This window comes from Indicator indicator, chromosome Z (genome assembly GCF_027791375.1).
Source record: "Indicator indicator isolate 239-I01 chromosome Z, UM_Iind_1.1, whole genome shotgun sequence".
NCBI lineage: Eukaryota > Metazoa > Chordata > Aves > Piciformes > Indicatoridae > Indicator > Indicator indicator.
The window spans coordinates 59,949,090-59,973,761 of record NC_072053.1 but is presented as its reverse complement, the minus strand read 5'-3'; the positions used below and the strand labels follow the sequence as shown (position 1 = coordinate 59,973,761).

Here is a 24,672-nt window from a genome sequence, read left to right as displayed (position 1 = left end):
GTGACATTCTGCTCCTAAACTGTGTTATCTGTAGCTTGAAAATACTTCTCCCTTGGCAGTCAGTGGTGGGATGATCTACCTATATGGTATCAAATACGCAGTATGCTGAAACTGTTGTAATTACCAAGTAAAGCTGAATCAGGTTAACTGAATTAACTCTTGATCTGGGTATAGAACAATATAGAATGAACAAATACAGCCTATTGTATAGCAAATGTGTCTGACTTTGTATTCTCAAATGCTTGCCCTGCATGTGACAAATGACTATGAAACAAACCTTCATGGTCTAGCATAAACCAAAATTCATCTTGCTACTGCTGGTAACTTCCATCTGTTTATCACCTTCAGGTTATTGTATTGTGTTTCAATAATAAATCCTAAATGTTACACTATACATTATCTTACAAGATTAAACATTTTAATAAATCACATTACTATAGTCATAAATAGCATTTATTTGGAATACTAAATGCTTCAACTCCCTGTAGAATATTAAGGAAACGAACCTTATCCTCTTACAATTTAATGCAATACAACTAGTATTTCTGAATACACTCTCTTCGACATACTCAACGGTTTATTGTCTTTTCAGTGAATTTTATTGAAATGACTCATCTTGTAGGAAATGGTGTCAATAGCTCAAAATAATTAATCTGAAATTTTTTTCTAATCCAAGTCCTTATTTTACGATTTTGCAGAATAACCTCCTTCTTTAAGCAGTGGTTTAGTAATTCAAAGAGAATGCAAGTCATTTGTGTTTTCCATCAGAGTAACAATTTGTATTAAAATCTCAAGTTGATGACTAAAGAATGGATAAGGTCCAGTATTCATTTAGCACTGGATTTTTTTCCTCCAGAAAATTTTCTTAATTATGTTTAATGTAGTGGTAGGTCTTAAATCCTACAGCACTATCCATGTGTGCCTCACCAAAGAGAATGTTCTTGAATTAGTGAGTGCATGGCTAATACCCCAGTGACCACCACTGGCTGTCATGTGAAACCAGGATAGAGATGCCTTTCCATGTCTGCTTATTTTTATTTGGTTTGGTTTTAATATATTTTTATATGTTTGGTTTTTTTAACATTATTATAAAATAACAAAAAATTACAGGATAATGAAAAATCAAGAAAGTGTGATTTTTCTTCATTGTAGGATAACCTGATTTCCCGAAAGTCATCTCCAATCTCTGCAACTCTTCCCAGCTTTCACCGTATTTCAGCTTGAGATATTAATTTCTCCCCTTTTTTGTCTTTTAACTCTATATTTAGAGCATGGCATTTTGTTTTACCCATTTTACCCTGTTCAGTATCTTAAAGCAAAATTGATACGTTAACTTTCTTCATTTTCTGACCCATTTTACCCTGTTCAGTATCTTAAAGCAAAATTGATACGTTAACTTTCTTCATTTTCTGACCCCCGTTAACAGAGCTTTGCAAAAAAAGTTATTTATACAATCTCTAACTATTTACATACTGTGTTTATGACGTCATTATCTATACATTAACCATATAATTGTTCTATTTATTAATTTATGTGAACACTTTTGAGGGGCTGTCATATCTAAATTCTTTGCTCTGTGAGGCTACAGGGTATTTTATATATTAGGGTTTTTTGCTAGCTGGCTAAAGACCTAATGTATTTTATGAAGAAATAATAGAATTGTAAAGTGAGTCAGTTTGACAGCTAGCTGCTTGAAGAAAAAATAATTGTCATGTTCAAACTGGAGATAAGCAAGTTCACACAAATAAGTGGAAAGATTTAAAACATGTTACACAATCCTTTATTTTTTTCAAGTAGGTGAAATGAAGTTTCAAGTTGTTATGTCTTTCAAGTTTCATTCGCTTAGAAGTACTATATATACTGGCAGCATAAGAAAGACATAATAAAATTTTCAAAGCTCTGTGAAGATACTCTGTGGGCTGTGTTCTCAAGCTCAGAGTACTATAAGGTCCTAACCCACACAGATTAAAACCATAGCTGTTTTCTTAAGTGCTTCGTTTGTTTCTTTAACACTAAACTTGACATAAATGGTGTATTTCCAATGGTTGGAGATACTAATGTGGCCTCTTTTTTAACAGATTTTGAACAGGCCTTTTTGGCAAGTCTCTGTGGTACTATATAGCCTCTTGGCTTCACTTTCCTTGTTAATTTTGCCTTGTTTCATTTTTTCCACCTCCTAAATCTGCAACAGCTCTTGTACAGTCTTTTGCAGTAGAATTTTCCTCATTCAGTTTGGTTAAGTAATTTGCTGTCTGGGAAGAACAGGTGTGGAAAAAGAAGTTGTCTTTTTTTTCCTTAAGTATGAGTACAAAGACTCTGCAGTATGTTATGTTCATAGATTTTGCTAGACTTCTAAATAAGTGAGTAATCCTCATGCTTGCCTTGTTCCAAGCTCTGTTTTTTGCAGCCTTTTGATCATAGTGGAAGTACAACTGCCAGCACTGATGACTAGTAGCTCTCAGTAGCTACAAAATGGATCCTGCTCTAAGATGTTAGCGTGACTGCTCCAGTGAAAGAGAACAATCAGAAAATGAAAAACTTGTCTTTGTTGTCTGATGCTGCTCAGAGTGTGAGCGCATGTCAGAAGTATGGTGTAGCATAGCTTCCTATATCCTTGTAGAGCAAAGGCCTTGGAAATACTTCTCAACTGATAATCTGTGGATGTATTTTTCCTTAGAGGATTCTAAGACATTTAAAATTTGACAACATCTTCCCAATGAACTTGCAGATTTATTTCAAATTTGAAGTAATGAGCTATTGAAATAATGCATTCCATCCTGAAGCTTTTGGGAACATATGAATAGTAATGCAACATCTCTTTCCTGCATTTCTGTAAAGGAGACATGAATCCTGAAGTTAACAGAGACTAGAAATCATTTTCATGATCATTATGCCCTGTCTCCTACTCTATTAAAATGCCATATATTAAAATATTAATTGTCCGATTTATGATAACCTTGCATGAACTTGATAAAGTGTCTGCTGAAACCACAGTTCACTTCTACTTGTATTCAAAGTCTATTTCACAATTAATTTTATCTTTGCTTAGAAATTTTCTTTCTATAGCTGTCCTATGTCAGTTTGGTATTGAGCCAATTTATCCTTTGATACCAGCAGCATTTTGTGTTTCCTTGAGGTTACCTCAAGTGTGTAAGACCATGTATATCAGCTTTCAGGCTTCATTTTGTTAAGCTGCAGCAAACCAACCTCTCCAATAGATCCAGTTTGGTTTCTTTGGATGAGATTAAGCTCTCTGAAGTGACTTTAGAAAAGATGCTTAAGGATTTATTTTATTAAAACTCTTCTGTGTTAGAACAATAGTAATTTAGAAGAACAAAACAAGGAAGTCAGTGCTTCTGAGATAATCAGTCAGAATGAATACTGTGTTCCTGCTGTTGATTCAGTTGTCAGAAGGGGCATAAGAATGGGATCTGTACATGTTGATTTGCGTTGTCTCCCACTTAGGAAGAGGATCCTTTGAAGGAAGGCAATTTGATAGTCAGGTAAGTAAGAAAAAATTAGTCAGCAGGCACTTCTCTACATGCAGATTTTACTTGATATCACATTTTCTTCCCCGCTAAACTTCAGCTGAGTTTATAGTCAGGAATGGAATGTGTCTTGCTGTTAAAAAGCAGAGTGAAAATTTGTCAAAGCACTTGTAGGTTTTCAGCATAAACATTTTATTAAATACTCCAAACCAGTAATCTGTCACTGCTACAGACAAGCACATCTGTACCTTCTATTTAAAGTCTCCAAATGGTCTCTATATGTCATTACAATTTTATTTACTAGGGGAAGTTTTGCAATTTATTTCTTCTTACAGTAACCTCTGTGGGTTTTTGTTTGTTTGTTTGTTTGTTTTTAAATCTGCAACCACCTGAGTATGTCATAAGCAGACATCATTCTTAATCTAAGTTTTTAGTGGTATACTGCAGGGTTAAAAGTACCAAGAAGGAGTATTGAACACCTTTTGTACATGCAATTAGAGAAAATGCAATTTTTAGACTGAGAAAGTATTCAGCATGTCTGGAATAAAGCTTTAGAAATGCAACTGGGATTTGGAAGCTTGTGTTTTTTCCCTCCTGACTGTATCAGCTAATCTGATTAAAAATATACTGCATATCACAACAAACTTTGTGCTTTAAACTATCATGACTACAGACATATTATTTGTTGAGAGTGAGTTTGAAAGGAGATGGTAAACCCATCAATTTTGGCTACAATCATCCAATATTTAAATGTACTGGCACAGTTCTCTTGGAGTTTACCCACACTGAGTTATGTCTGTTTTCTCATTCTTCCTACTAATAATATAAAGGTTTTAAGGTTATCTTCCTGAAAAAGTCTTCTGTTCACAGAGTTGGGTTTTTATACCCAACACAGCGGGACTTAGTTCTTATCTTCAAGATGTCATATAAGTTGACTAATTTCTTTCATTCCAATTTCTTTTCCTGGATACTCATCTTTTAGGCTATGCTAGTGGAGTTATGCAGAAAATGTCCTGATAATGAACACCAGAAATCACAGTCACACTTTTACAAAAGGAAGCTTCATATTGCTCACAGAATACCATGTGCGATATGGAACACAAGAAATAATCTCTGCATGATTAATTCTCTGAATTCTCCTGTGGAAAGTTTTGTGTAATTTGTTTTGATTGTGGGTTCCTGAGGTGATCACCAAAAATACAACAATCTGCAATCTGCTGGGTGGAATACAGGCAAAAGTGACTTTTATTCATTGATAAAGATTTCCTGAGGAAATAGAAGTACAGTTAAAGAAATATTTCCTATTGGTAGAGTTAGAGAAGAAGACTTCTGTTAGAATCTAATCCTATTATATTATCAGGAGATTGATTAATGAAAGTGAGGTGAGAGTCAGCTATGCTAAATAGCAAAGAACCAATTCCTGAACTGGAAGGGTATGTCTTGTTCCTAGAATTCCTACTCTTTTTCTTAGGGCACATCTCTTCAGCACCTGTCCTATTTTCTTTTACTTGTATTTTTAAATTGGCATACACATTATGCTTTGAAATGTACTTGCCGTTTTTAATCAGGCGTTACTGAAAGGTGAATTTAAGCATACGTCCTGAAGAATATTACATCTGTCATCATAACGGCAGTAGAATATCTACCATCTTACAGTCTTTTTACTAATGCCACGATGCCCCTCTTTTCAGGGCTTATGTGTCAATAGAGAACTGGTGAAAGTGTTGCTACATGAATGTAAATCCTGTGTGGTCTGTCCATCATAGTTTATATTTAAGAGATGTTTCCATTTCTTGGGCCCTGAGATCACTTTTAGTTTCTGTCATGGTCATAATGCAGGAAACATTTAATACTTCCTTTGCTTGAAGCTGCTTCTCTCCATTTGGCTTTTCCTGCTGCAGAAATGGTAATGACAATGAGGCTGTTTTCTTGTGTTCTTTCGAAGCAACTGCTAAGTACATTTTTATATAGCTGTCGACATGAATCCTTCCCGCACTGTTGATGGCACTTTAAAAGGCACTTCTTTTATCAACAATTTAATCATGTAGCTAGCTCACATAGTTTACAAAGAACACTTAAGCAGGAAATGCTAGCAGATGAAAAATCCTAGGTATGTGGTATTTACTATTGTAAGGCGGATCTTGACTTGTCAATTAATTACTACACAAATGAAACACGCACTCAAAATGAAGAAATAGTATGTCAGAAATCGATGTATGATGTATGCAGGTACTTGGTATACAGTTCAAAGTCCATATGTAAGTTAGAAACAGAGATTGGTTGTTAGTGCTTAAAAAAGCACTTGAAAAACATGTTCCACTTTTAGGATATAGATCAAATTCCTTGTTTCATTTTTCACTCTAAGAAAAGAAAATCGTAGTGCAGGAAAATAAATAGAATTTTGCTAAAACCTTGGAGAGATGTTCTAACATTCTGTTATTCTAAAATTTGTCTTTGTAATTATCTGTACAGAAGTGTTAATCACACTCAGGAGCACAAAGCATGAGCAAATTTTCATGGGACACACATTATTTGATCTTACTGGTAATAGCTGACCATTGCAAGTCAGTGAGCCATTTGTAAAGGAGGTGTTGAGAAGAAATACAGCTTTTAAGTGAAGGAAATGTTAACTAGATACTACGTTGTTGCAGCAGCCTAAAAATATGTATGCAGACAATTGCTGCATGCCAACCATAGCACAGTAACTGGCTGACGGGCCACGGCACGTACAGGCGTTGAAAATGGCATGGGGGTAGCAGAAGTTATCTCCCAGAAGAGATGTGTACTAGGTGATTCCTTGGAATTCCTCGTACTCCTATAATTCTATCTGCTGTACAAAAGGGAAGCTAGTTCATGAAATGCCATTTGAATATGGCATAAATTCAAAGTAGGAGCATTTGGTGCCATGGTCTGTTTAAAGTGTAAGTGCCTGCATATTTATTTCAATTTTCATACATTAGGATACCCTAACTGTGTGTCACTCAACCATGCTTCTAGAATTTGTTGGAATTGTAATCTCTCTTTCTTCCTTTCTCTTACTTATTTTAATTTATATACTCTCCAAGTTTTTGGGTTTATTTACTGTGGTTCACTTTCCCTTTAAAGTCAGTTACACATAAAGCTAATAGGAATTAATGTAAAGTATTAGTTATACAAATCTCTAGGTAAAAATATGTTAAAAATTAGTTAACTCACATGCAAGCTAATATAAATCATCACTGTTTAAACTTTCTCTCAGTGTGATTATTCTCTTCATACTTAGTAAACCTGCTGGGAAATTAAATTATGCATGCTTTTCATTCTTGCAGTTGAAAGACTGCTAAATGCATGACAGTTTTAGTACCTTTTCCTCAGAAAGTTATGCAGTACTCTTCAGTCTTGTATCGACAACTGTGACCTGAGTTTGCAAACATTAAAAAGGGAATTTAAATGGTTAAATTACAAAACAAACAAGCAAAAAACCCCCGCAACCCACTATGACAATATTTTAAATCTTTTTCCTTCTGATACTTTGTCATAACTCTGATTGTATTTTAATGGTGCTCCATAGAATAGCAAGGTTTGGGAATGTGTTCATGAAATTAGAAAGTCTCACTGAACTGGATGAACACATACTATTGTGTTTCTTGTAATAAAACATAGTAGATAATGATATCAACTCAAGATCACCAAGAAATTATGTTTTCCAAGTAACATTAAATAGCACCTTAAAAGTCTTAATATTGAAAGAAGCAGAGCAAATGACTCATGCACAATATGTGGGAAGGATCAGATATTACAAGTGTGTGGAATCTGATTGGTTCTTTATAATCAGTCTGAAGACACTAGAAAGTAACTACCAGTCTCTGCTGATTTTAATCACTTGACAGAAATAATTCCTGCTGTTCTCTGTTAATCCCAGTACTCTTAATTGAAACAGAATCACAGAATGTTAGGGGTTGGAAGGGACCTTCAGAGACCATCAAGTCCAACACTCCTGCCAAAGCAGGATCACCTAGGGCAGGCCACACAGGAATGCATCCAGGCAGGTATTGAAAGTCTCCAGAGAAGGAGACTCCACACCCACCCTGCGCATCCTGTTCCAGTGCTCTGTCACCCTAAAGAAATGTCTTCTCATGTTGAGGTGGAACCATCTGTGTTGTAGCTTGTACTCACTGTTTCGTGTCCTATCACTGGGCACCACTGAAAAGAGACTGGCACCTTCATCTTGACACCCACCTCTCAGATATTTATAGATTTTAATCAGGTCCCCTCTCAGCCTTCTCAAGCCCCAGTTCTCTCCGTCTTTCTTCATACGAGAGATGTTCAAGTCCCGCAGTCATCCTCGTAGCTCTCCATTGGACTCTCATCAGCAGATTCCTGTCTGTCTTGACCTGGGGAGCCCAAAATGGGACACATTATTCCAGGTGTGGTCTCACCAGGGCAGAGTATTGGGGGAGAAGAACCTTCCTAGACCTGCTGGACACACTTTTCTTAATGCACTGCAGGATGCCATTGGCCCTGTGATATGATTTATGATCAAATTTATAAGATGGAAATCATATTAAATATAATTTATTAGATATAAAAAATTATTTTTCTGAGCTAATTTTATTCAGGTTCGTTTGCCCAGTCAATGATAGGTTGACTACACACGATAGGACATTAATGAACACTGGAATAACAGTCTAGAAAAGTCAGAAACTTGGAATACAGAGGAACAAACTGGAAATTCTTACAACACAAAAACAAACAGCTGTGCCACCTCGGGAGGCAGGAGAGACCCTCCCGGCCTTGCTGTGGAATTAAACTACAGAGAAACAGTCTGTGACCTTTAGAAATAACCAAGTAAATTAGCTTTAGTTACTCACAGACCGCTGAGCTTCCAGTCACCAAAACTTTGCGAAATGAGGAGATATACAGAGCTGCAACTTGTAGTCCAAAGGGCAGGGATAATCCAGAGAAAAAATCCCAAATCGGAGCAAGTGAGGGAGAGAAAGAGAGCACACTGCTGTGGTGTGGCTCAGAACCCAACACACTGCTAGGGGTGTGGGCTATTGAATCATCCCCTATAAATTCCCTTTTTGAAAACTGAAGGGCCCAATGGCAGATTACCTATTCAAATACCTCCAATCAGTTCAAAGTGCTGTATGGCAGGCAAACTGTACACTCCTTCTTGACTAGCCTCTGACACGTGCAGTTGTCTGTGTGAAACGTGAGGCACGAGGTCCAGCTTCCACCCCTCCTCAGGCAGCCTTAACGGCACCTGCCTATTGGCTCCTCAACCTCAAACCTGGACCACTGCAACAGAGAGGGAAGAGAAAAGACAGTGGCCAAACAGTTTAGCTGGGTCATTAATACCACTTCCAGGACACCCTGTTGGCCAAAAGGGCACATTGCTGTCCCATGGAGAACTTCCTGCCCACCAGGACTCCAAAGTCTTTCTCCATGGAGCTGCTTTCCAGCACGACTGCCCCTAGTCTGTACTGGTGTCTGGTGTTACTCCTCTTCAGATGCAGGACTCTGCACTTGAGCTTGAAAATGCACTAAGACAATGCAGCTTTTAAAATATGGAAGCATTTATATAAATTAATGGAGACACAATTCAGGGAATAATTTGCTTTCTCAAAAATATATTTTGGATTGCAGTGTCCTACATTGTAGCTGTAAGTGAACTATGCCAGCTTTCTTTTTTATTTTTTTGTTGTTTTGTTTATACTTGAAGTATTAACAAAAAGTGCATTTTCCCCACAATATATGCAGCAATCAAATGCAGTCATCAGTATGTCAGATTTAATTGTTTGGGGGGGTTTTGTTTGGTTTTGTTTGTTTGTTTTTAACAGAAAGAAGGAGAAAAAAATCACAAAGTCCGACTAGCAGTTGGAAATGGAGTAAGAAATGATGTATGGAGAAATTTTTTAGACCGGTTTGGTGCTGTTAAGATCTGCGAGTTTTATGGTGCCACTGAAGGAAACATTTGTTTCATGAACCACACAGGAAAAATTGGATCTGTTGGACGCACCAATTTCTTTTATAAGGTGACTGTTTATTTATATTGTAATTTGTAAAGGGGAGTGCTGAATTTTCTCAGTTTGGCCACAGAATTGGATCTGTTGGACACACCAATTTCTTTTATAAGGTGACTACTTATATTGTAATTTGTAAAGAGGAGTGCTGAAGTTTCTCAGTTTGACTGCAGTAATGAGTTCAAAGTAAATTTTGTAGCTTAGTTGTAGCGAGGTTAACTGATCCTCTGTAAAGTCCTCACTGCCAAAGTATTGCAAATAGTGCTTAGCACTCAATCCAGTCCCAGCAGTAACACTTAGATTTTTCTTAAAGTTAACGAGACAAAAAGGCCTTGCCTTTGTTCTGACAGTTTTGAGTAGGCTCCAAGTAGCATTTCAAATCTCTACTATATTAAAGAACATAAGAGGAAGCTGAATTTAATACCCAAGAACTCATCATCCATGAAATAAACATGTTCTGTTCTTAGCGTTCTATAGATTATATTTAAATCTGTTTTCAAATAATATATTGCATATTACTATATAAATATTTGACATAAATGGGAACTAATAGAATGAAATGAAAGTAACATATAAGCATACATAGCTTTAACAGCGATTTTATACTTAGGCGTGTTTAAACATAAAGAACTCAATTAAAAATATAGTCTGTATCATTATTCAGAAATTTCAAAGACAACATGATGCAAATACAATCACTGTTGACTATGATACTTGCCAAGGGAGTTAATTTAAAAGTTCTATGCCCCTTTATCTACTAAGCCTGCTATATTTATTTGATTGTTCTAGCTTACTAAAAATAGAAAAGTCATACCTTTTTTCCTGGTTTACTCAATAGTCTCTGTTCTGTATTTCATCAACTTTGACAATGGTAGTTATGTGTTAGGGAAGAGAAACACATATTATTTATATCATGCATGATGGCTTTTCCCTCATCCTTCTCAGTAAATGAAGAATTTATTTCAGCTTGAAATTCATGCATTTTTCCTTTTGAGTCTCATTAATTCCATCTCTTAAGTGGCTTGAGAAGTTAGTAAGCAACATGTGTCCAATAAAATATTACTTAGCAAGGCTTTCTAGCAAAGATACTAGGTATTAAATATTATGTTCTTATTTACACTGATTTTTACTCTTCTTGAAATAAACAGGACTATAGACATTGCCCAGAAATTGCAAATTAACCGAGACTCTTGTCTATACAGAGATACCTCTCTGTGTATGAATACTGCTGACTCAAGTAGTATTTGTGCTCCTGAAAAGAACTGATAGTAAAGTGTACTCAAAAAACTTGTCTTTTTTTTCCCACAGATAATATAAAAATATTGTTTGCAAATACATCAGAGGCACCTTCTGATGACATGCAAATAGGTTTCTAGGCAGCATACATTCCAGTGTCTACAACTGCAATACAGCATCACCATGTTACAATCTACCACAGACTACTTTATAACTTGAGGAGTTCTTTGCTTCTGGAACAGGAACTCAGACTGCAGGGAGGAACCTGGAAACACTCAGAAAAACACTACAGGAACTAGTGTGTTTTTCAGAAACTGTGAGAGATTAGGAATTTAAGCAAACTCACTCTAATGATTCTGTGTTTTGCAGGACTGGTGTACTGTAGTATACACTGTGGACATCTGGTGCTGAGGGTTGTCTCTAAAAGGGTACAGATCCAGCAGGGAAATCAGGTGTCTGGAATGTAGGCAATAGTGGGTGAACTGGGAACATTAGAGTTAATGTTAGTTTTACTTTCAGACTTTTCTAAGTCACATGTTTGGGTTTTGTTTGTTTGTTTTTAATTTTAGGAAATTTTACATTTGTTCCAAACCTGAATACATTTGTTTTCAGTATTTTAGAACTTTTGACAGAGTTTTGTCATAAGTGTTAATCTTTTGTAAACACCATGTAAAAGTTACAGCAGATACAGGATTACACTTGAAATTACCTATTTATTGATTTAGTTATCTGCATTTTTAACCAAGGTGGGAAAGAGGGGTGTTGCATGTATTGAAAGTGGCACTCAATTTGTCATAACATGCTGTTTGTGTGTCCAAAAGCAGGATTAGTATTGTGGAGTTTTTTGCACATGTAAAATGCTATGTTTTCCTCTTTAGTGATCTGAGCCTAGTGACTGCAGATTAGGAATAAAAATAGCTCATGCAAACTGCAGTTAAAAAACAAATACAGTTGTAACTGAATACTTGATGCCACTAGAGGTCTTTTCTGTAGTTTATATACACGTGTAACTGTTACGGTCTGTGGAAACATCAGTATAGTCTGCTTAGGTAATCATGGATTGTCCCCTTAACATGGAAAGACCATGAGATATTTTATGAACTGGAAAAAGCCATTCATTCCATTTGGCTTGGCTTGAAATCAATTTTATTGTGTCTTTTTCAATACTCTCTTTTCCCTAGAAACAAATCAATAGTAAATCTTCAGTTGTTTCCATAGTTTCTGTCACAAGAAAAGTAGCTGAAGTACATTATATGTGAGCTAGCTCAGTAACTGGCTATCACTGTTCTCCAGGGGGCCTTAGATGTGTTGGCTCCCAGCCCTTCCCCTGGTGTATGTACATTTGACATTCTGTGTCAATAGAGTTGCAGAGAAGAAGGAAAGTTGTCACTGAAAACGAGATTCAGTGCAGAGAAAAATTACCTTGCCTTGGCTACATGGGCATGGTATGCCTAGCCAGGTCAGTGGGTGGATTGTTTGGTTCATTTTATGTGGAAATAGAATGGCCTTATGTCTTACAAATCAAGGAGGTTTCAGAGACTACTCCAAATCTCCATCAGGACATTTTTCATAATAATATGTTTTGATCCAACCATTAACAAAGTCACTACTAAACCACATCGCTCATCGCCACATCTATACATCTTTTAAATACCTCCAAGAATGGTGACTTCACCACTTCCCCAGGAAGTCTGTTCCAGTGCCTAACAACCCTTGCAGTGAAGAAATTTTTCCTAATATCCAACTTATACCTCCCTTGGCACAATTTGAGAATATTTCGTTACTGCTTGTTACCTGGGAGACTGATCCCCACCTTGCTACAGCCTCCTTTGACGTAGTTGTAGAGAGCCATGAAGTCTTTCCTACGCCTCCCTTCTCCAGGCTAACCAATCACAGCTCTTTCAGCCACTTCTCATAAGACTTGTGCTCTAGAACTCTCACCAGCTTCACTATGCTTCCTTGTTCTTCTTCAGTAACTTTTATGTTCTTACAGTGAGGGCCCCAAATCTGAACACAGTATTCACTGGCCTCACCAGTGCCCAGTAGAGAACAATCACTTCCCTTCTTGCCAGCTATGCCATTTCTGATACAAGCCAGGATGCTGTTGGCCTGAGCACACTGCTGTCTCATATTCAGCTGGCTGCCAACCAACACCCCCAGGTTCTTTTCTGCTGGGCATATTCAGTAGTCTTCCCCAGACCTGTAGTATTGCATGGGATTGTTGTCACCCAAGTGTAGGACTCGACACTTGGCCTTGTTGAATGTCATACAATAAGCCTTGGTCCATCAACCCATCTTGTCCAGATCCCTTTGCAGAGCCTCCCTACTCTCAAGCAGATCAATGTTTCCACCCAGTTTGCTGTATTTCTGCAAACTTAACTGAAGGTGCTCTCAACTCCCTCTTTGAAATCATTGATAAAGAACTGGCCAAAATACTAGCTATGGGAAACAGCACTCATGACTGTCTACCAAATAGATTTAACTCCATTCACCACCACTCTTTGGGCTTGACCATCCAGACAGATTTTTATCCAGCAAAGCATCCACCCATGCAAGCCATGAGCAGCCAATTTCTCCAGGAGAATGGTATGGGAGACAGTGTCAAAAACTTTACTGAAGTCCAAGGAAACAAAATCCACAGCCTTCTCCTCATCCACTAAGCAGAAGTCTTTGTCATAGAAGGAGATCAAGTTCATCAATCAAGACCTGCCTCTCATAACCTCTCCTGTCTCTGAGGGCAGGCTGACAGACCTATAGTTCCCTGGATCCTTCTCCCAGCCCTTCTTGCAGATAGGCATTGCATTTGCTAACCTTCAGTTAACTGGGACCTGCCTGGTTAGCCACAATTGCTGATAAATCATGGAAAGTGACTTGAGGAGCACTTCCATCAGCTCTGTCAGAATCATTAGGTGGTTCCCACCTGCCACCATAGACCTGTGTGCATCTAAATGGTGTAGTAGGCAAGTAGGACTTGGGTTCCAGCCAAAGCTGTCTGTTCAGCCACGCTGATCTTCTTCCCTGCCAGCTTGTCTTATATTACATGGGAATGGCTTGTTCCTGCATCCTAAGACATTCTTTCTTGAAGAATGTGCAGCCTTCATGGGCTCCTTTGCCCTTCAGGACTGCCTCCCAAGGGACTCTGGCAACCAGTCTCCTAAACAGGTCAAAGTCTGCACCCTGGAAGTCCAAACAAGCAGTCCAAATTGGTGCCGACCCTTCTCCTTACACCCCCAAGCTTTGAAAACTCTATCATTTTATGACCTCTCTATCCAAGATGGGCCTCAGCTTTCAGTTCACTCGGAAGTCCTTTTCTGTTCACAAGCAAGTCCAGTGAGATGTCTTCATTAGTTGGCTCTCTTCCCAGCTGCGTCAGGAGGTTTTCTTCTACACACTCCAGGAACCTCCCAAACTGTTTCCACTGGATTGTATTTCCACGTTCTCTCTCTCCAAAAGAATTTGTCAGTGGAATGATATGGCATAATAGTAATATTAAAATTGCTACACATCTTAAATAGTTCTGCAGTGTGTTAACTACTGAAGCTCTGTTTTCTGTCATCAGTGCAGTTCTTCTGAACATCAATTTCTTTGGTCTCCTTCCTAACTCTTGTTTGCAGGAGCAGTTAGCTCCCTCGTATGCTGAAGCAGAGTTGACATGAAGGGCTTAGATACAGTGCAGTTTCAGAAAAGTCAAGAAGAGTCTGAGAGAAGGAATGTTGAAGATATTATTAGACATAGATTTTAGTGACTGTCTTTTTTTTTTTCCCCTAAACACACATGTTTAGGAAACAAGTAATTTATATGTATTTTTTAATTAGTTTTGGGCTTTTTAAAGTACATTTTATGAGCTCCTTTTGAAGAATAGCTGTTCTGTTTGTTGTACTTCAGTCTGAATTACATCTGCTGGACATTGAGCAGTATGTAGGAGAGCTGCTTTTATCTGATTTTCTTAGGCATGAAATGTTGTGGAAAATCACTGGAAAGCTGAGTATGGAACAGACAGAGCATGGCCATCCAATTTCTTTTTTGTTTGTTTCGTTTGGTTGGTTGGTTGGTTCTGTTTCTTCAAAGTAGTGCTACCACAACTTTTGAAGCATTACTCTTGACACATGGGACAATATGAGGAGATACCCTTGGGCATACTCTCTAGGGATTTTCTAAGCACCTATTTCTTTCTTAAACCAGGAGCAGAAAGAGAACTATATTTATATTTAATAGTGACTGACAGTCTTACAGATTGTTCCCATATCACATCTATATAAATACACACCTAACATGTGTCATATATAATAAAATTAATCATTATTATCTGTATACATACATATGACAGATATAAATATTCAACAGTCATTTATTATATTACTATGTTTATCTATAAATCTTATTTTTTTAAAGCATTTATATATGTATGTATGTATATATAATCTACACTGCATCTACACTGAAATAATTCTGAGCGATGGCAGAGATCATGCAGTAGGAGAATGAAACTAATGAGATCTGTGGAAGCTTGTAAGAAGGGCTAAAAATAACCCATGGCAAGTACACCTGAAAAAACAGCATGGAAAAAAATAATTAAAAACTTTTTTTATAAGTGTATTTTTTTCATTATTTTGAGCATAAGTATTCCAGCTATTATAGGAATCTAAATGACTTATTCAAAACCGTATATATCAAAATCAGTTTCGCTGAAAAACATTTAAATCTGACAACAAATCCTAAATCAATTCAACATAAAAAATATTTTGTCTTTCACACATCAACACAGAATTAATATTACACACTTTTTTTTCTTACAATAGTAATAGAACTTTAATGGCAGAGGAGATTTTTTTAGTTTAAACAAAATAAAGCAAATCTTAAGACTCTAGAAAACAGGATTAACAGCAAGAACATTGGTGTGTGTTAATCCAAGCAATGAAATCTCTGAAGTTCATTGACCAATGAAAATTAGTGTTGTTTCTGCTCTTTTGATTAGTTTTGTGCTAAAACAGTCTACAGTACTGCAAGTGTATTCCAAATGAATTTATTATGATATGTAATGATTCATTTAATATCAAGCATAGCAGTAAAATTTTTTGCCTTGGTTTTGTTACTTTGGATAACAAAATTCTGCAGAGGACCTACTCATCTACTTTTTACAGCATAAACAAGGCATTAACAGTATATTTTTAAGGCATTTATATGATATATGGTGATACTATATTCCAGAATTATTTTTCCCTTAAACTTTTTTATGCTTGGAGCTAAACCTACTAAATGTAATCTCTTGGTTTATAAACAGATATTTTCCTCGAGAGAGTATCTCTAAAACAAATAACTTAGGAATTTCAAAGCAGTATTTAAAATCACATATATCCAGGTAGTTAAAATAAGGGTGGGGAGAGGAAGGGCGATGGAATGCTATTACTAGGTAACATCCATGCAGTATAGTAATAGACAATAATGTTGCACTTAAACTCATTTTCAGTTTCAGCTAGATAAATACATTTTGGGGTGGGTTTTTTTGTACATTAATGTGGTGCTTTAGGGAATAAAATGTAGATGAAAATTACAAATGCTGCATTCATGTGACAACAATATGGCAATTCTTCATCAGCTCAGGCCCTCTTCTCCAATAAATTTTAAATAATGAAATTAAACAAATGCAGGTCTGTATCTAGACTGAATACTTCATTTTGGAGCTTTTGTTTTAGTATTTAATATGAAAAGAAAGGTGTTTGCATTGAGACAGGTGTTTGCACAGAGACAGGTGTTTGCACAGAGTGTATATTGGCATGATTTCGTTATTCATGTCTAATACAATAAGTGGCATTTTCTCCTTTAAATTATATATTTGCATGACTTGTTTTAAAAAGCTAACTGTCACAGGCATTGCTTATACTCTAAAGCTGCAGTAACTATAAGAAGTAAGCAGCACCTTAAAGAGTAAATGTCTCAACAGTATTTTATAACTTCAAATATTAGATTAAAATTTCTAACAAGTTCATGCATCATGCAGACAATATGTTGACAAGATAAAGCTATTGAGCCCTAAAGGATTGAACACAGAAAATGAACTGAACAGGGCACACTGCTGTTCTAATCAAACACAGAAATACCAGATTAACATCTCACTTTATGCCATTTAATTCTTATTGTTTATAGTATTCATTGCATTTGATCTCTCATATGAAACCTATTAAAGTAGTACTGCTATTTATTCAGACTTAATTGAAAACAAAATGATGCAATATAGCTACAGAAGCATTTCAAATTAAGATAAAATAGTTATGCAATTCTTCACCCAAATTAGTTGCAGGAAAGCAAAGGTTTATGTTTTAGTATCCTACTTTTAACTTCAGTCAGTTTTGTAACACCATCCTTAAATTATTTTGCATTTCTTCATTTTGAAGAGTGCAGTTGTATGTTAATGTGGTTTTAAAATTGTTTTCTCAGATGCCAAGATTTCTCCAGGAGAAGATAATCATATATCTTCGTTTTGACTAGTTGTTAAATAGATCACTAATATCTTGTTTATGAAAAGGGAAATCAGAATCCCAGGCTGAGCAAACCGAAGCTGTAGGATAATAACTGCAAACATGTTAGTCCATATATTATCAGGCATGTATCTGTCAATATCTCTCAAGGGTCTAGTTTGGATTCTTATCACTGTAGAAAAATTAAGTGGAAAACAAGTCAGACCCTGTATATTGGAGAAAAAAAGTATTGCTATTTCTGCTGTTGTTAAGAATATCTTACCCTCTCCTTCAGCTAACTCAGAGCCACATTTGCTAGAATGATCCTTACACAAGAGTATTATAAGTAGGAGGTCAGTTAGCTCTGCAGCACAAGGATTCAAGGTACGTAACCACATCACATGCTGTGGGAGTATGTGCGTATCATTTTGCTTGTGCTCGTGATAAGACTTGCAGCCATACAGCAGGCTGAGACAGCTTGAATGAAGAACTGGGGGTAGTTACGCAAGGGAAAAGCCAAACAAGAAGCAAGTAGCCCTTTGTAAGTAGCCTTTTGTAAGGAGATTTAGGCCTTTGCTTTGCCAGTTGTTTTGGGTACTAGAAGACCCCAAGAACATTTTTCATATGGCCAGTACTATTAAATGTCATTTAAATTCCAAATATGCTTCTTTAACCCTCACTCATGTAGGCTCTTCCACTGATATGTGGATGTAATAATTTATTTGTAAGAAAGCTAATAAAATTACAAATCTATATATTCAACAAATATTTTTGAAAGCTACAAGGTTATAAATATGTTTTGATGTTGCTTGCCTTCAGGTAAGGGTGTAATTTCCATACAGAGTACTTTACAGTTTTGAATGGAACTATATTTTACTTTAAGATCAGCAAGACTGGAGAAAAGGATTCCTTGCTTGTATTTGCTGCCACCAGATGTCACTATGTAGATGCATAACTGATGACCATTTTCCTCCTTTTTAGCTTTTTTTCCCCTTTGATTTAATCAAGTATGATTTCCTAAAAGATGAACCAATTAGAAATAAGCATGGTTGGTGTGAGAAAGTTAAGAAAGGTGAGTGCATATTTTAATATGATATAAGACTTTCTGATTTTAATACAAATACTGCCTAGAAATTTTTAAGGAGCCTTGCTATTGTGTTATTGTAGTATGCCAACATCAAGTGTTACTCATTGCTCTAACAAAAGAATATGATTTTTGATCAAAGACAGAACATTATTAAACATACCAGTTCTGATATCAGAAGAACTTGGGAGATTCTTGGATATATGTACAAAGAGCGATGTTCAAAAATGATGATGTGGTATTATATCTGACTATGTGGATAAAGACAGCAGTGGTCTTTTAAAGGAGGTTAACACAGTGAGATGGCTGCCTAAGAAATCCATAAGAAAGACTGGTGGATTAGAGCAAATATTTTTTGTGAGACATTAAGTGTTCCTGACAAAATTTGGTGATTAGAGTTATCAATGTTTCGTTCTTGTTGTTATTTTAAAAGAGGTTGTTTGATTGTAGCTCTCTTCAAATTACTCACCAAATATCTGGTATCTCTTGATTACACCTATTTGCAAAGTGGTTGAAACTGAAGCATCTCTGGTTTATTGTAGGAAGGTAACTGCTGTAATTAATGCCTGGAAGCTGAGGCATGAAAAACTCTTTAGTAATGGTCAGTCAGACAGCTTTATCAGAGATCTGAAGCAGATTGTCCGAAGAAGTGTTCTAGCAGGTCTTAATCAAAGATGGGCACTTTAAGTGTGAAATTGTATAGGAAGTTATATGTAGGTATATTCAGACTGACCTGTAAAGGGAACACAGACACTATTTATTTTTCCAGTTGCACTGGTCAGTCTAATGAAGATTATTATCTATGTCTATGTACTCTTAACTCATGCTCTGTATCATCAGAGCATCATGGCTGCAGTCACACTGCTAGGCAACTAAATGCTTTCACCTTAAACACTACCTTAAACACTTTTTCACTACAGGGAAAAAGGCAGAGCTCTTTTATGAGGAGACAGACTTAAATTAAAAATTGGGTATATTTTTATTTTTGTGTATTTTCTTATTTACAATTCTTGTCTCTGATACAAAGAAACATAACTCTTAAGTTTTGTTGTTCAGAATGTGCTTTCAAGAAGGTTAGGCATTCATATAACTCTCCCACTTTCAGCAAACCAACATCCTGATACTCAAGATGCCTAACAGGGTAATCCTTTCTCCATCTCTTCCCTGTTCTTGGAGAGGAAAAAAATTATATTAAAACTTTCATATTTTACTCCAAAGAGGAAACAATAAGGCTATATCACATTAATAAAATTCTTAAGAATTTTTCACAGAACATCTGAAAGGAGTCTAAGCAGGGCTTTAATACCTGGATTGAACACCTCTTTTTTATTAACACCAGTTCTTCAGTAGGAACCTGATGAAATCAAGACTCAATCACTGGAAATTGGGTAAGGTGTAGGGAGTTGGACATAATATTCCCTTGAACTGTGCACTCTGAGAGGATACTTAATAGTGAAGTCACAATTGGTTGATAAAATTTCTTGGGAGAAGTCTGTTGAGTCATCAGAAAGGAATACATAAGACTGGAAATTGAAGTGAACAATACTGTACTGTGTCTTTATGGTGACTCTGTATGTAGAGGTGACCAACGGAATTGTAAAAGAGTAGAAACAGTTAAATTTTTATTATTGAGTCTTGCACAATGATCTTGTAAAATTGTATGTACCAAATTAATATTAATGTAAAGTAAAAAATAAGCAATGATACCTTAAGTTTACATTCCTTCAACTTCTCTGTATAGGTGAGGCTGGTCTTCTCATTTCCAAAGTCAATACAAAGAACCCCTTCTTTGGTTATGCTGGCAATAAGAGACACACAGAAAAGAAATTACTCCGTGAGGTATTTAAGAAGGGAGATATTTATTTTAATACTGGAGATCTAATGGTTCAAGACCATGAGAATTTTCTTTATTTTTGGGACAGGATTGGAGATACCTTCAGGTATAATAATTTTTCTTTTCATATCTTGTTCGTTAAAAAACATGGGTATACAGAATAATACAATACTGTTCTCTTTGTTTTCAACCAGAAGTGTTAGCTTTATTACTATTGTGATGTAGTTAAAAATGATCTTGAAGTGGACGATAGGGTCATAATTTTGAAAAAAATTTTCCCCTGAAGCTGGATAGCTCATCTCTAGATTGTTTTGTAGGAATTACTGCTCTTTGTATAGTCCTTCCCACGAACATAGGAGCTAAGTGATGGTCTTGCTGGGAGCAGGGAAGTTTTATACTGAGGCGGAGAAAAATGTACCATATGGAAAAGGTTGCCCAAAGCTGATACATTTAGATACTTCATAGTGACAGCTAATGCAGTACCATTTGAACTGCAAGCATTGTCTTCTGGGATCAGATCAATGCACCGACATGACAAGTGAGAACAAATTTCAGGTGGTGTTAGTCTGAAATGAATGGAGGTCCTACTGAAGTTAATGTTTTTTAAAAGAGGAGATATCCATGTATTTTCAGGGGATTAAATTATTTTTTCACATGTTTTAGATGGAAAGGGGAGAATGTTGCAACTACAGAAGTTTCTGATGTCATTGTAATGTTGGACTTCATACAAGAAGCAAATGTGTATGGTGTATCCGTGCCAGGTAAAAGAAGCTTTAGCTGTATGTTTTTCTTAGTTGCTAACTCTAATAACTCTTTTATTTAATGTTTTAAACCTATGAATCAACTCTGATTGAGTCATCTGTTCAATACCTAAATAAAATCTGGGTAAAGAAAATACCACCAAATTGTGAATGAGCCAGTCATTCATGCATTTTTATGTGTACTCAGTGATCTGTATTTTTTAAAAGTTATCTAAATTAAAGTTTAAAGATTTATTAAATTCACATGCATGTAAAATTCACAGATCTGTGTGTCAAAATAAAACGTCAACTAGAATGAAAGTAACTCTAAAGAAAAGTGTGTGAAGACATTCTGTCTTATTTCACTTTTCACTTAGCCACATAAACCATCTGTAATAGATGGAGATGGCAAGGGATGTTCCATATCATATGATGCCATGCTCAGTAATAAAAGCTTGAGGAAAGGAAGAGGGAGAGACATTTGTGGTGATGGCATCGGTCTTCTCAAGCATCCACTACACACAAGAATTATCTTTTGCTTTTCCTAATCAGCTGTCAGTATCTTGATATGTGAGTCTTCGTTCTGTTCCTTCCTAACGGAGAAGGGAGTGAGTTGAGAAGCTGGCTGGATGTTTGGCCAAGGTGAACCCACCACAAAATGACAGAAAAATTTTAAATGTGATTAAGGTGTCACACATCTCTGGTTTAAAGCCACACAACAACAAGATCACAGTAAAGAACACTGAAAATAAGATTCAAAAATATGAGAGCTTCTCATTTCCTATACAGTTAACTGCAAAATCACAGTTAACTGCAAAATCCTACCCAGTTTGTGCCACTGTCTTAATAATTGCACTTCAGCATAAACAAATTAAATTCCTTATAGATTTTGTAGCATTAGCAAAAAAAAAAAAAAAAACATAAAGGAGACAAAAGATAGTGTTGGTAGAACATCTTTGCTGTTATTAGTGACTGATAGTTAAAGTGTGCAATTCTTTTTGATGGGTGAAGTTAATTGCCTTTATATTTATCCATTTTGTCCTTTTCCATAGATCCACAGTGCTCTCTCTTTCCAGTCAAACCAGTAAGAACCTTTAGACTTTCCCTCTGTTTAATATTCAGAACTGCAGCTTTGAGAGTAGACACTGGCAGCAGAGCAAAACTAAAACTAAAGAGAAGTCATAGTTGGCTAATCCAGTAACAAGACTCAGCACCCTTGTTTTTCAGAAAGGAATGGTGTTGATGACTATCCACATACATTGATTAATATTGACCATAGGACTTCATTTATTCTTAAGTGCCAAGCTCTTTTACAGCACTATTGTTTAAGTGATCACTTGAGTGATGTCCAAATATATGTAATCTCATATGAAAAATTAATGTAATCTTCCATCTTTACTGAAAATCAGGAAATTACTGTCAGTTTGTTAATATGCAAGAGTTCTTTTTTTTTTGTAAGGTTCATAACTAAAATATCAACTTTATTCATGCTTCAAAATTCTCATCTCACTTCCTTTCCCCCAGATCATGAAGGAAAAGCAGGAATGGCCTCACTTATTTTAAAGAAGAATGCATCATTAGACTTGGAGCAAATGTATAAGCAAGTAGTGACCTATCTACCAAGCTATGCTTGTCCTCTTTTTTTAAGAGTCCAGGTAAGCTGCATTATTGCACAGTACAAAGAAATCTCTACATCATTTGAACAGAGGGCTAGATGAATAACATAAAGTGCTTGTTCCTTGTTCCTTTATCACTTCACTAGTTTTAAAACAGGTCCTAGTTGCTGTCTTAATTATTGGAGTCCTGAGAAAGGAATTAAACAATAATTTGATGACGTTTGCAGATTATGAATAGAGGAATTGTACAAACGAGTAAAGATAGATATCATACAAAAGGATTTAGGGAAATTAGATGCATGAACATGGGAAAACAAAAAGATTCAGATTAACACAATGTGAACAACTGCATCTAGAGAATATAATTAAAATGCATTTTTATTCACTGGAATGAGAGAACAGAGAATTAGAGCTAACACAGGAGACAATGACTATGAACAATAAGTGAAATGTCATTTTTGTGTAATATAATGGCAAAAGTTAAAGCGTTTGAAAGGGTTCCTAAGTAAACTGAAAATCATCATAATCATCAAAGCCATCCCTGTTTTTGTGCTAGTACTTTGCTGTAGTAACTGTCCGATTTGCAAAAACGAAACAGAACAAAAACCACCAGTCCCTTTCCCAAAGAGTTTAAAATGTGAATGTAATACTATTGATTACATATAGCTAGGAAAAAAAACTTAAAAGTGAGAGTATAGAGAGATGGTTTGCATATATATTAGAAATGTATAGACAAAAGATAGGAAGAGAGGTCATAAAGCAGGTCTGAGAATAGGTAGGGAGGATATAGAAAAGTGTTTCACTAGAGATTCCTCCCACTACTTTTTCCAGGTAACTTAGTGACACTGATAAGAAGATTGAAAACTTTATAAAATACATGGTAAAGATACACCTTCATTTGGACATGGCTGAGTATGTGATTCTTTGAACCCTTTAATTGAGGTGACAGTGGTCACAGATATAGAGAATCTCAAGGACTTTAATTAGTAAGAAGTTCTTGATAATGACAGTTTTTACTCTGAGATTCTTTACAATGTGTAGTTTTGTAATGCACAGAACTGAAGAAGCTGAATTGAAACTACACCATATCAGACACTCCTTGCAGCAATGCAGAAAGCAATGGGCTGTAACATTTTTCCTCCATGTTTCTGGATGTTCATCTATAGTGGCACAAAAGTTCTAGCTTTCCAGTGCAGTGGGAATAACTAGTATAGACCTTTTATCAAGTAAAAGAAATGTGAATGTAAGCAAAAGAAAAGGAGTTCTTGTATTGACTAATATATCTTTCTTATTTAGGAAAACATGGAAATGACTGGAACATTCAAACAACAAAAATTTCGACTGGTGGATGAAGGTTTTAATCCGTCTACCATTACAGATCCTCTTTATTTTTTGGATAATTCCAAGAAAGCATATGTCTCATTAACCAAAGAAGTACATGAGATGATCTTATCTGGGAAAATGAAACTTTAATTAACCTAATAGTTGGCTATTAAGGGACAGTCTATACAAGCTACTGTAGAGAAGACAGTAGCATTAATTACCAGTATTTATACATAGTTATCCAGATTAATATTTTATATACTTGATTTTTACATTCGTGTATGTCATATAATCTTTCCTCAGTTGATCATTATTGTTGCTAATCATTTTTTACCTCTTGAGGCCAATTCCTAAGCCCATAAAAAGTGAATTAAATCTATTTTATCTTAATTTTGGAATAAAGATGCTGAATCTGATAGTTTTTCTTAGTTCTAAATGAACATATGTGATGTGAAGCACAGAAGAAAAAGGCAACATAAAAAGATCGTGATGAGTTGTTGAGAGTGAAAATATGCCAGTACCATCTTTTTTAAAAGGTAGTTTATACTTCATATATGCTTTTAAGAAATACTTGACAGTGGTTGGAAGAAAAAAAGGTCTCTTCTGCAGAGGACTTGTCTTATGGAGCATACAATGAAAGAATGAAGCTGAAGAAAGCCCTCCACACAAACCTGAAACAAAGAAGTTTACACTAACATCGTTGCTGAGATTTTGTTGTTGTTGTTGTTGTTGTAATAATCTGTGGTCTTTCATTTCTTAAACTGACTGTTTGGAGAGTCAAATTCTGAAGACAGAGCAAATTTTGTGAAATGTTTATCAACAGATAACAATAGGCAGAAAATGTGCATGCTTAATGGGGATAATTGCCTATATAATATAAAGAGAATTATT

At 35.8% G+C, this 24,672-nt stretch overlaps 1 protein-coding gene across 1 annotated transcript in view; it reads left to right on the top strand.

Annotated features, from left to right (window-relative positions):
* Positions 1 to 23,931, top strand: part of SLC27A6 (solute carrier family 27 member 6) — a 36,227-nt gene extending 12,296 nt beyond the window's left edge. The window contains exons 5-10 of the mRNA XM_054397741.1: positions 9,311 to 9,505; positions 18,166 to 18,256; positions 20,010 to 20,208; positions 20,766 to 20,863; positions 22,367 to 22,497; positions 23,755 to 23,931. Coding sequence (XP_054253716.1) covers positions 9,311 to 9,505; positions 18,166 to 18,256; positions 20,010 to 20,208; positions 20,766 to 20,863; positions 22,367 to 22,497; positions 23,755 to 23,931 — 891 coding nt within the window. The remainder of the gene's footprint in view (positions 1 to 9,310; positions 9,506 to 18,165; positions 18,257 to 20,009; positions 20,209 to 20,765; positions 20,864 to 22,366; positions 22,498 to 23,754) is intronic.
* Positions 23,932 to 24,672: the final 741 nt, after the last annotated feature.